At 34.4% G+C, this 13902-nt stretch overlaps 1 protein-coding gene across 2 annotated transcripts in view; it reads left to right on the top strand.

Annotated features, from left to right (window-relative positions):
* The window catches only part of LOC145671046 (selenocysteine lyase-like), a 68152-nt gene that overhangs the window by 11027 nt on the left and 43223 nt on the right, over window positions 1-13902 (top strand). For both annotated transcript variants that reach the window (XM_081739728.1, XM_081739727.1), the window contains exons 2-3: window positions 4171-4404; window positions 12284-12443. In XM_081739728.1, coding sequence (XP_081595854.1) covers window positions 4174-4404; window positions 12284-12443 — 391 coding nt within the window. In that variant the 5' untranslated portion in view covers window positions 4171-4173. The remainder of the gene's footprint in view (window positions 1-4170; window positions 4405-12283; window positions 12444-13902) is intronic.

Raw genomic sequence — 13902 nt, 5'->3', positions numbered from 1 at the left:
CTCCACAATTGCTTTTACTCATTGAACCATTTCTAAGGTTCCCGTCAATTTATTGTGGACAGAAAAAAATAATTTCAAATTCAGATTGCAACTACTCCGTGGATTGTTCACTAGACCATTTCCTTATGACAATTTAGTGCTGAAGACATTTCCGTTTCTACTGTAGGGTACGGAAATTTATTTTCAAAATGCAGGTGTATTTTTTGTGTTATATACATATCTACTGAGAATACTCCCTGTCCGTTATGTAGGAGTAATTAAAACTTCGGAGGAAAAAGAAGACAGTCCATGTGCGTATATTAAAGCATCCGTAAAAAGGTTTTGTCCCGGAATTATTATATATATATATATATATATATATACTGTATATATATATATATATATATATATATATATATATATATATATTTGCCAGGTGAAAATAAACTATCTGCTATTGAGGGTTGTCCGTTAAGGGAGATTTCATTATACACTAAAGACCCAACGTGTAGAAGTTTTTTATATGTTTATCAATAATTACATAATATAGTCGTGGTTTAATTTCACATGGGTGTGCTGCATGACTCAAGTGATACTTTGGTCTGACATGACAATGATTTTGTAGTACGTAGTCATTTCTGTGCTAGTTACAGTTACAGATAGCTCATCATTCAAGCACATCATCACAAGGGTATCGTTCACATTTAAATTCTCCACTTATTTTCTTCCTAGGTCATAAAAGGGAATTGAGTCTTTAACTACCTGCATTATACCATAAAGTAATGAATGTATGATTATACCAACATGAATATCTTTTAGTGCTGGATTTTTTTTATTTATCATTGTACAGATCCTTGTTTTCTCTTTTTTTCCAATTCGACAACACTCTTGATTACCCACAACTATTTAATAGTAAATAAAAGCTCTCATACGTTAAAAACATCCAACCGACACAAAATCTGCCAACGGTTTCGAGACACTCTTCCTCAACGATCCGAAATAAATTTTAAGACACATTAAAGACATGATGTATGAAATTTTCTGCTTGTCCATCTTGTAGAATAAAAGTGATGGGATAATTTGTAGTTCAGTTATACATGAGGCAATTCCTACCTATAGTTACCACATGAGCTGTAAGTAATCTAAATTTATGTAACCTCTCAGTAACGAACGTTTTTCATTTACGGACAAATAATCGTGTTCCATCGGTGTCCGCTATCACTAGTCTTAAAAAAAATAAAAAGAATAAATAAATAAATAAATAAAAATAAATAAAAAATCGAACTCTGACGCCATTCCTATTATTCTTATGTAAAATGACGTCGCAAATCTGAATATGACCTTCGTTTTTACCCATTCCCCACCAATTTCTAGGGAGGTCCCCCTCACCTATTTTTACCACTTTTCGAAAGTTCGGAATAATGGAAAGGGTTGTTATTTTACATTTCTTCTTCTGAGGGGCTAAGAGGTGAAAGTTCTAAAACAAGAATAATTCAAGCAAGGAGGTAGACTTGGGGCGATTTGCCACCTTAAATTGTAAAAATATCAGTAAAAATATCAGACTTTTTTCGGTTTTCTCCATATTTTTTTAAAAATTAAAGTCTATTTGTCTGAGTCACATGCCATCTTCAGCAAGGTGGGAAAAAATCATGATTTTTTTTTTTTAAAAAATAATTTATGTTGATTTTTTTTTACGATTTTTTAAAATTAAATTAAATCTTTTTCCTGGTATAATACAAGTCGCGAACTGAAGAAAACACATTAGGAATTAGTATTAAATGTTAATTATGCCATTTATGTGAAAGTATTGTAGTTTAATTTTGAATTAATCCCCAATTGTTAACCTATTTCAATCCCAAACAATGTTTCTTAAGAATCAAGGAGACACCAACGTATATCAACATGACACTTTTTCTAACAAAAGTTACTGATATTTGGAAGGGGTATATTTTAAAAATATTGAAACTAGCTTGTGGCATGGAATACACATAAAATACATAAATTTCGCGTGAAGTTATGAAATTTTAAAAAAAAAAAAAAAAGTTTCGGAGAGGGAATCGGACCCCTCTAAATATGCCCTTATTGTCTGGGAACAAACAAACAGACGCAAACAAAAAAGAATTTTCGTCTTAAATGTCAATGATGATTTCCCCGTTGGAATAGTTAACAATTTAAAAACCCTGTGTTACGAAGAGAAGACAGCAGGATTCCCCGCTACCCGTTCAAAATGGGGATTTACCCCTAATCATACTCTGGATGACACTCGTTTTTATACTGTGCTGTACATACATTTGAGTCTCATTATATTGTGATTATTGTCTTCCATAATCGAAATAACAAAACAGAAACGGGATTTTATTTAATTTCAGTTTAAATTAATTTATTTCGGAATTTGATTTAAAACAACGATTTTTATTTAAAAAATCAAGTGATTTAAATCAGACTGATTTAAATCAATCCACCCTGATCTTCAGTTTTATCATCAATACATTTGAATTAAGGCAGAACACTAAGCCTTCATCTTCCGCAAAAAGTAATATCAGGGTTGACTGCTTGGTCCTGCAAGAAGGGACTTTTACGCCCTTTTCTAAGAGATTTCAGTACTGAAGTCGAGACCCAAAAAGTTGAGATTTACTCTTAGGTAAATCCAAATCCCTGATGAGATAATTCAAGTCGGACTGAGTAATAAGGTGAGGTTGTCGATGAGCTGAATCAGCTGAACGCTCTTCAAATCGGTGGGTGTATCATCATTTGATGGTCCAGGCTATGGCTCAAAATCTTTCAAATCCGTTTCTGGCTGTAGGTATAGGTTTTTGGGGGCATTGAGATTGGCAAAGATTCGTTGCGAGGAGCTAGTCTTAGAGCTGAAGGGATACTAGGATTCCGAATTGCATACTTACGTTTGCTAGAGAACCTGGCGGTGGAAGTCGTACAAAAGTAACAATTCGTGAGATGACAGCGAGGTTCTCGCCAAACCATGGAAATAGCAAATGACATTCATTTACTGGTACCTTTGAGTTTGGTAAAGCTTAAGTAACAAGTAGTGCAGCAAACTTTTGAAGTCCAGTCCTTGTCCTGATCACCAACTTGGCAATCAAAGTAAAATTTCTAAGCAGTTTTAGGAAGCGGAGAAAGGAATTTTCGTTGCGCCTTTAAAGTCAATTCACCGTAAACATAGCAGAAGTTATCGAGATGATTTTTACACTCGCGTGGCATAATTAAACAAATAAATCAATGCTCGATATTAATTACAACTCACATTCAAGTACTGTAATTCACTTGGACAAAGCCGGAGTAAACAAATATCTACCGTTTTACACAATTTCAACAACTTGCAAACACAGAATCCTCGTGTAGCATACAAGTTGACTCTACGATTGCTAGAGATGTACTGAAGGAAGATAAGAATGACAGTGCATGACTAATGCAAATTTAAACTTGTCAAAACATGAAACTTTATTTGCAAGCGCGAGGTATTGAGCACACCAACATGGTACAATAAATCTTCTGAACTGTCGCTATATATTTTTATTATTGTTGCTATATATTTTATTATTGTTTTTATCTATTGTTGCTGTATATTATTATTATTTGGGTGTGCTTTTGGGTGGATGAGGGTTGGAAGCTGGAATATATCGAAAATAATTGTAAAATTTGGGGGAAAATCTGAAAAATTGATCATTTTTACTGATGTTTTACAATTTAAAGGACAAATACTCTCCAAATCTACCTCCTTGCTACAGTGTTCATGTTTTAGAACTTTTCACCTCTTAACCACTCAAAAAAATGTACTGGCTAAAATAATCTTTTCGTTCCTCCAAACTTTCGAAAAGTGATAAAAATAGGTGGCAGCCTCCCCCGAAAACAGCGGGTGATGGGAGAAAACGGACAGGTCATATTCAGATGACTCAGGAGGTCATTTCACATACGAATCAGCAGGAATGGTGTCAGGCCGATTTTCATGCAGACCAGTGTATTCAGAAATTACATTGTACATGCATTTCGAATTGCCGATCGAAGAAGATGAGGGGAGCTCACCGAAGTCGTTTTTCTTTGCAGGAGAGAGAGAGAGAGAGAGATGAATATTAGATGCTCTTAATCCTAATGTGTGTGTTTTAGCCTTACTTATAGTGCAAGGATTCTGTTTTCATTTTTCTTAAGATAAGTAATACAGTGTCTATATTGTTTTAGAAAATGGCTGAGAACAACAGTCTAATTTACTTGGATTACAACGCAACAACTCCTGTTGCTGAGGAGGTAGCTGACACAATATCTGATGTCATTCGTAACATATGGGGCAACCCGAGCTCTGGATATAGTTATGGAACGAGAGCAAAGTCTGTTATAGAAAATGCAAGACGTAATGTTGCATCTATGATTGGAACAAATGCCGATAATATTATATTTACTTCAGGTGGTACGGAGGTAATGCTATGTTGATACTATATTGTCGTGTTTTTCATTTGACATGATCTTTCAAGATTATTTCTTTCTCTCTCTCTCTTTCTTTCTTTTTTCTTTTTGTTTTATGTTGTTTTGTTTTGAAGAGGGGGAATCCACACCTTGTACTTTGATAAATTCCAAATCCTATTGGTTATCATTGCTTTATTTCATTGTATGTGTATGAAAATGTATAATTATTACTTTTGCCTGAGTTTACTAATTGTAGAGAGTTTTCGAAAAAGTCCCGCACCATAAGCAAATAACAGTATTTGCTCAGTGTGAATTCTACGCATGTTTATAGGTAGAATCACGAATTATTGACCATACAGGGAACATAATCCGCACCAATTGCTTCACGTACATCTTTCCTTGTACGAAAATGATCCAATCGTCCTACGATGATATGGGATATTGGTCTTAGGAACTCACTGACTGTATCTCGGCGTGAATAACCTTGACGTCCACACAGCAGCACTATTTTCGTACGTTCATCCCTCAACAGACTCATTCACTGCACCGAAAGAACGAAAACAATATATATATATAATTTTTCCTGTGGTGCGGAACTTTTCGAACACCCTGTATTAGTTAGCCATTTGTAGAGGTGACTAAACTTAAGGTTCTGGTTCTGATGCATCACCTTAAAAATGTGATAACATGAATGTGTAATGTAATCATGTGTATCAGATGTTTATGATAATTTTAACTAAAAACAATACAGTATTTGTATTTCTGTAGAGTAATTACAGTAGCAGTTGCAAAATAATTTCTGTCATGTTTCTAATCAGAGCAATAGTGTCTGGTGGAAATTTAGTCCGCATTAATTTATAAAACATAACTAAAACAAACAAAGGACACAACTTCGATTCTCGTAAATTCGATAACTGTACACATACGGAAGTACATTAAGAAAACCCCAAACCCAGAACTGGATTACCTTCAATCTAGGACGAAGTTTTTAATGAGCTATTCTCCCAAACAATTAGTATATTTCTGGACTACTTTCTAAAAATGTACATTCTTTATGCACTTCAGCAGAATCACAATCTCTCTGTGAAGAACTTTACTGGCAGATTAGTTTCATTTTCATTCTAAAGAAAATGTGACGAACAAATGGACAGGTTATGTAAATAACAAATTGGTGATAGCTGTCAAGTTATTTTAGACAGAACTGCTGCAATTTGATCGAACGTGTATGGTATGCAACATTAAAATTTGTTCATAATTCAATTTTCGAATGGTTTAAAACACAGAGCACTTTCTCAAGTTCTACATGGCACTTTCAAAACTTTTCAAATTTTACAGACCCTTCAACACGCACGTAGCAGTTCCCAGTGATCGTTTGACCTTGTATAACGAATTCTGATTATCTTTATGAATTAGTACTTTGACTTATTTGACAGTTTTCGGTGATTATGAATCTCATTGTATATTTCTTCATTGTATTCTCATCAGCGTGTCAAAAGTTCATACTACTAATTTTTTTTCTCCCTTTGAAACACGACTGTTAAATGCCTGATAAAGTGATTTCTCTGGTTCTGACGTAATTTTATCGAGTCAGAAACGCAATATAACGTATACATAATTTTGTTCTGAGTTTAGTCACGTTTATTCAATACGTATAATGATTTATAAGACAAACGGAAGAACCTTCGCAGCGTGCCTTGGTATTGTGTTCAGTTCTGGTTGCAGTGTTGCCAACTAAGGTATTTGTTGTTCTGGTTGCAGTGTTGCCAACTAACTTATTTGTTCAGTTCTAGTTGCAGTGTTGCCAACTAAGTTATTTTTCGTTCTCGTATTTTACATGTCGGTAACCTTAATAATACCACAACCCAATAAAATCGGTATACATGTACCGAATGAAATGCACTTTTAAAGGATACATAGAAAATAAAGTAACCGAACCATCGCAAGGTACCAATGTGGAACTGTTATAATCGTAAAGGAAGAGTTCTTCATTGACATTCAGACATCGCTGCGCTCATGTGATCATACTATCTTGATCAAAACTTCCCCGGAATCACCATCGTGCGGCGCTCTCAGTTACCTGATTTGGTCTTTTCTTTTTCTGTTGATTGCCACAACTGTCAGCGGTATTTCTTCCCAATTTGAATATCCTACTTTGCCATTTGTATAAGTGACGCGGTATTGAGTACAGCTGTTTGAGTGCATGTTTCGATTTTTGCGATGGAGTGAATTTTTGCAACAACGAGTGTGTATTAAATTTTGCGTTAAAAACGGATTCAATGGTGCAAAGGCCTTAGAAATGTTGGAAAAGTGATTCAGCAGTGATGGTCTAAACAAAACAGCGGTGTATCAGTAGCGAGCACCTAATGAGCCAAGACGAAAAAAAAAAACCATCGTTTTCAGTCGAAAATGGTGATGCTCATGGTTTTCATGAATTTTGTACAGCATGAATTTTTGCCAGAAAGTCAATCAACAAGAAGTTTCATTTGGGCTTTATGAAGCGTTTGCGTGAAGCAATCCACCTAAAAAGAAAACATCTCAGGAAACACGACTCATGGATTTTGCACCATGACAACAGAGCGTCAACCAATGCTATCATTATCCACGAGTTTCTCACCAGAAACGTAACGAATACCATTCCGCAGCTCTTTGTGCGACATTTGTTTTTTGACCAAGGTAGTATTTTCAGTGAAACGTCCCAAATTTTAAAATACGGCTTTGTCCGTGTCTATCTTGACACGGTTAAATTTTACCCTTGATCACTCATCATTTCTCCAGTTCAGCTCATTCTCACATTTACAGACAAGTCTACTGGTAATGCTCTAATTGGTTACAGAGCAAGTTCCTGGTCAGGGCGGAACAAATTCTTTAGATGGTCGCCATTGGAAAACACAGGAAGACACTTTCACACGATCAGAGGTCGGGACAGAACAATAACAAGTGGCAATTGGATTAATTTTCAGTAGAACGAGCATGGAATACGATATATCTTTTTTGTTATCACACTTGCTTTATACTATACAATACGAACGATCACGTTTCAAAATAAAAACCGAATAAAAGAATATACAGGGTGTTTCAAAACAACGCCGACAACGTTTGGGAGACGATTTCTGACACCAAGATAAGACAAAAAGTATAGACCAACATAGGTGCACAAATGCTTCCTATCGGAGTAATAGGTTGGCGAAAACATTAAAAGAAAAAAGAATTTTAAGGTCCAAAGCTCCAATACTATGTGACCTATCGTAGTTGGGTCAAGACTTCACTTAGGAACTAGTATGTGCCCTATCCAAATATCCATGTTTCAGAATACAGTTTTTACAGAGGTAGTTGGTGAGTACCTCAAATTATATGTCCTTAGAGAAAATTGTCTATAAAAATTGTTGCGTGAGTACCGCAGGAATCACCTCCCAAACGTTGTCGGTGTTGTTTTGAAACACCCTGTATTTTATTGTAATAAATTCGCTGTGCGACATATAAACACAGTAATCAATATTCAGTTTGAAAATGTTATCAGAAAGCTAATAAAATTCCACCTTATGCCCCACGTTTCCATACGTGAGTCGCAAGCGAATCTATATAATGCAAAATTTTCGGGCTGCTGCAAACATTTTTAGTCTCCTTTATGAAGCGCACTTTATGTAAAATTCAGCAGAATCAATTCGTTTTTACAGTGAAAAATCGACATCTCATTGTATTTTCCGTTCATGACAGGCACATATTACTATTAGTTTTATGTGGGGCACCCTGTCTTTATATTCGTAGAACATGTAATGAAATAAAACACTTCCTTTCTACCTTTATGTTGCGCTAATTTAAATGATTCTGATATTTCGTCCACCTTTTTTTCTGCATACATCTTCAGAGATTTAGCTTAATTCTGCAGACGCGTCTTCTACATCATCTTTAAAATTTTGAAACTAAACTTTATAATTTTTTGCTCAGTTTTATTTGTTTTCTGATCTTAGCCTTTTTAATTTTTTTCAAATGTATTCTGTAGGATCTCTAATTCCAATTACCTGAAAAAAAAATGTACAATATCCAGCCTATAACTTTTTTTTTAAAGTTATGCAAGAAGTGCGGAGTGTACCTAAAATTTTTAAAATGCTAAATACCGTTAAGTTCTCAAAAATATAGAATTTTATTTCAAAGCAGATTATTGAATTATATCACTGAAAAGTATTAGATTTTATGTTCCCATCAAAATAAAGTTTATAGTAATAATTAAAACTAGCCTGAATGATATTCCTTTTACGTTTTTAAATCCATATTTCAAGTGCTTCCCCCAGTCACTTTCCATCAGGGCTTAGGCATAAAACTTCCTTCTATACAAGTCTGAAAAGGAAACCTTGAGAAGGATTAAGATATAATCATCACCAGCAGCAACAAAACTTATGTCTGCAAATATTTATTATACATTCTTTAGACCATATTAAAATTACAGATTAAGAGTTGTATTTAAACATGATTTTACAACATTATACAGTCAACGACAAAAGTTTTTTTTTTTTCTGTTTGGTAAAACATATTTCGGTAATGGTGGTATGGCTGAAAGTACAGAAATTTACATTCTTTTTAATTTGCTGAAAACTGTACTTAAAATGTCCTTCCATTCTGAAGTTATTTACGAAACTAATTTCATCAAACAGGGAGAACTTTTGTCGCTGAATATACATACAGAAGTTTGAACATTACAGGATAAGATTCCTAAAAAATACAAGAAACAAGTTTGATTTAGTTGTTTGTACCCTATCCAAATTATACTACATAGAAAATGTTTTATTTATATACACACTATTGTTGTTACAAAACCTATGTTGATATCTGCATAGAATCTTAGGCTAGTTTTAGACGGAAGAATTTATCGTAGCATTTCTCGTAGCAAAAATCGCATCATCGATATCATACCGTGTAAAGTAGCAAATGGTATAGCATTTCACATGCCACGGCATATTCTATGGCATTTCTTGTCGATAGAACCTGTTCTATTTCGTAGTATTTTCTCCAGCATTTCTGGTCCGATTGCAGCGCCGTGGCGTGTTGAAAGGAAGCGAAAGATTTTGCGCCAAGTATCCATGCTCTTGTTTTGTGGGGGAAGTTGAATTGTATCAAAGAAAAATAAGGAGTAAGGATGCTGTTATTTTACTGATTGAAAAATATGAGGAGCATCCTTGTTTGTACAAAGAACTTTTCGAAGGTTTCATTATCCATACGCAGGAAGTTCTTGAATGCAATAGGATCCTCAGGCTTCAGTTTTTTCTCTATCATAGAAAGAACTGCATGCACTTTTACTATACGGATCCATAGTATAAGTAGTAGTAGGAGTAAGAATAGAGTAGTAATGGGTTAGAAGTCCCGCAGCGATTGGTCGGGTTCTGTTCTCAACATAAAATTGGCAAATTAAAGACTTGCCCAATTTTGTTCTGTACATTTTACAATCAGTGGATCTATATAGTAAAACTGCACCAAGAACTGAAATATTATCATCCCTCCGCAGCAACCAATTCTTTGCCCACATACTTCTTTGTGGTTTTCGTTTTTTAATATAAACGGCGAGAGCTATTGTTACAACCACTATATTTTAGCTACTTCACTCTTTAGTTTTGGAGCCATAATCGCGCTCTTTTCCAGTGATTTGTTTGCTACGTCACGACAAGATGCTTATCAAAATGCTACGTGTAAAAGCACCATTTACTTTCGATGCCATAGAGTATTATATGAGATTTTTGGCAGCACATCTGCTACGAGAAATGCTACGATAATGCTTCCGTCTAAAACTAGCCTTAAGCCTAAGTCCTAAAGAAAATTGCCCGCGGGAAGCACTCGAAATATAGGGAAAAAAGAGAAAAAAGAAACAATATTCAGTTTTAATTGTTATTATTGTAATGTGTTCCGTACGCTTAATTGTCAATTATAAAGTATATAGGCTTTTGTTAAATATTGCACAGATTTCCTTTGTGCCTCTGGAATCAGATATCTTTCAGAAATATATTTAACAAATCAAAAATTTAAGATCAAATTTAGGCTAAAAAAAAACAAAAAAAAACTTAGAAGACGTATATACCTTTAGAATTGAAGTAAATCTTTGAAAATGTCTGCAGGAAAATAGATGAATAGGAATAGGATAAATTAAAGAATCAGCGCAACATAAAGGTAAAAAGATATTATTTCATTATTTGTTCAAGTTACTTAAAAATGATATCAAGTAGGACATGTTTGTACGAGGGTAAATCAATAAATGTCTGCAATCAATATTTATTATTTATCGTAATAGAGAATGTTTTATTTGTACCATTTTTCAACATAGTCACCCTGCTTTTTAATGCACCCAGTTCACCGTTGCACAAGCATTACGATACCTTCTGAAAAAAAAGGGGGGGTTAGTTGCACAGCAAGCCACAAATGCACCGCTTCCTTTACTCGTTGATCGGAGCTTTAAATCGACGGTCTCTGAATCTGATTTTCACGGTTTCATTTTTAAGTGGACCAGGCAGATGATATTCCAACGGGGCGAGATCGGGACTATGCAAGATGCTCCAACACCTCGAAACGCAGGGTCTGAAGAGTTTGAGCGATGTGGGGGCGGTATGTGGACGCGCATTACTATACAACACAGGAATGCCTTCCGATAATCGACCTTTGGGTTTATTACGAATTGCAGGTTTTACTTGCAGGTTTATTACTTGCCTATCAGCATATCATTGTATCTTTTACTGTTTATTATTGACCTCAATCCGAGGTAATGTTCCAGGATTGGCCCTTGTGAGTCCCAAAACACCGTGAAAATCACTTTCTCTGCAGAAGATTGATTCTTGAATATCTTCTTAACGGGAAATCCCGTGTGCTTCCATTCCGTGCTCTGACGTTTACTCTCTAATTCAAAGTGATGAATACACATATCATCCCCCGTGATGATTTGCCTGAGACACACTTCACCTTCATTAGCATAACAGTCCAGTAAATGCTGACAGATTCTCACACGGTTTCACTTGTGTTCTTCATCGAGATTTTTTCGGAACCCATCTCACACAGACTTTGTGAAAGTTAAGCCTGTTATGCATGATGTCATATGCAGAACCATGACTAATGTACACATGGGTTACCATTTCATCAATATTCACTCGTCTGTTATCCAGAATCAAGGTACAAACTTGTTCAATAATGTTATCAATTGTTGCTGTAGTGGGATGCCTTGCTCTTTCCTCATCCTTCAATCTCGTTCGACTTTTGAAGTGTTCAGTTCCCTGGTAAACACTTCGCTGTGGCAACACATTGATTCATATTGTGCAGAAAGCCTTCTATGAATTTTTGCTCCGTGTATGCCTCAAACCACAAACAACGGATGGCAGATCGCTGTTCTTCTTTGGTGCACGTAGAGAGTGGCGCTGCCATCTTTACTTCGCAACAGCGCAAAGTGGACTAATGTGATAACACTACAACTTACCATAGGCGAAGCCAACGCTGACTTCTAGCGTCTGATAATCACACAATGTAGTAGAGCCAACCTGAGAAGAAATAGAAAAAACTATTGCAGTTACTTATTAATTTATCCTCTTATATATTGGAGAAATTCAGGTAATAATCTGCCTTTTCACCATCTAATTTTCACTATAGAGTCAATGTAATTTCGCCTGCACATGTGTGTGTGTGTGTGTGTGTGTAGTTTAACCTGTATAAATACACTGTCTTTGCATGCTTAAATGTCAATCTTTTCCTATTTCTGTAGTAGCTTCTTCAATGAATAAACCGGTAGAGGATTGGAAAATTTTAATATTACGTAGAGGGCTGAGGCTCAGTAGGATGATGGTTGAATGCATGCATATGTAATATTCTTATTTTTAATTTAATAAATATACTTTAACGTATTACTTCGATGTGTGTTGTATTTCAGGCTAATAATATGGTGATTTATGGAATTGTGCATTATTTTCGTGAATATAGAACTCAAAACTCAATACATGCGAATTTGAAACCTCATATAATTTCAACAAATGTCGAGCATGATTCTGTCATTTCGCCTCTGAAGCAATTGGAAAATAGTGGGATAATAGGTATGTCTTTCAGTGCATGATGGAAACGTATTATGCTAGATAATATCTAATTTGTGGAGGTACTTATTATTTTTTTTTTTATCAATTATTATCTGGTTTTGTTTTACTTTTGGGTTGTGCCTCAAGTCTGTTAATTTGTAAGTTTCTTGGTGCCTTTGTTTCTACACTAACGAATTAATATAGATGAATTTTGTGTTAATATTTAATAACTTACCTTAAAATGTTTTTTTCATGTATTTTTTTAGCTTATATTTTAAGTGCTTCTCATGGGCACTTGAAATATAGTCTAAAATAATACATGAAAGAACATTATTAAAATGAGTCGTTAAGTATTATAATGTGTTCCTTACGCTTAGTTTCATTTACTAATTTTATGTGTTGAATTTACAAATTATCTGGGCCATAAAACCTGTCAAATTATGGAGAGTTGATGCTTTTACGTATTTAAAACATTATTTTCCCAGCCTAGAAATCCTTTAATTGAGTAATATACCAGAGCTTCAAAAGTTTGTGTTATGTTTGAGTTACTGTGCACTGATGAAATAACGCTTCATATTGGATATAGGAGTTAGGGTTGCCAACTTTTAAAAAAAATGTAAAATTAAAAGAGACTCACAAAGTTACTTTGTTACAAACTTACGGCTATTATTTTGAATAAAAAATACTTAGATAAAACAATTTATTACACAAAACAGCTATAAAATGATTACAGAGCTGTATTTAATTACATTTTTGACAGTAGCCTGAACTTCGGGATTTTTGTTTACATTATCCACAAATTCTCTGCAACTGTTGTCAAAATTCAGAAATTTAAATAACTTCCTTTAAGTCAAATATGAGAGCTCCTGTATAATATGCAAGAGTTGGCAACCCAAATAAGGAATCATCAATTCAACTCCAGATGATTTTGTTTTGGTGGTTATCGAACATGTGTTCGAAATTTTCCCGATATTACTTTTGTTTACTTCTCGTATAATGACAGTGATTTAAGACTTTAATAAATGAGAATATAAGATATTATTAATATATGAAAATGTGTTGTTATGGTATATGGCTTTTCCTGGTAAGAAAAGAAGAATCAAAAGTCTAGGTAATATTTTCTGTGGTTATATATAGTAATCGTAGATAACAAGAAACTCTGAAGTCATATTATACCAAAGAAAGCCTTTTTTTTCGTGTCTTTCAAATTTTTATTACCAATCTCATTATTAAAATTTTATATCTATGGTTCTGAGTAGAAAACATTTAAAAGATATGTAGATAGCCAAGTTATTTTTTTGAACAAGATAATATTCGTATGAAAAGTAAAAGCGACAGTATGCTATTGTATTGACTGTTTTAGTGTGAGTTTCGATGCTCACAACTATAAAATGTAATTCTTGATATCACACATTTAAGAACAAGTAGGTTTTCAGTAAATATGGATAATTGTAATCATACTTCTGACAGTAGTGACCAC

This window comes from Thermobia domestica, chromosome 15 (assembly GCF_964235325.1).
Source record: "Thermobia domestica chromosome 15, izTheDome1.hap1.1, whole genome shotgun sequence".
Lineage (NCBI taxonomy): Eukaryota > Metazoa > Arthropoda > Insecta > Zygentoma > Lepismatidae > Thermobia > Thermobia domestica.
This window is presented reverse-complemented; position numbering and strand designations above follow the sequence as displayed.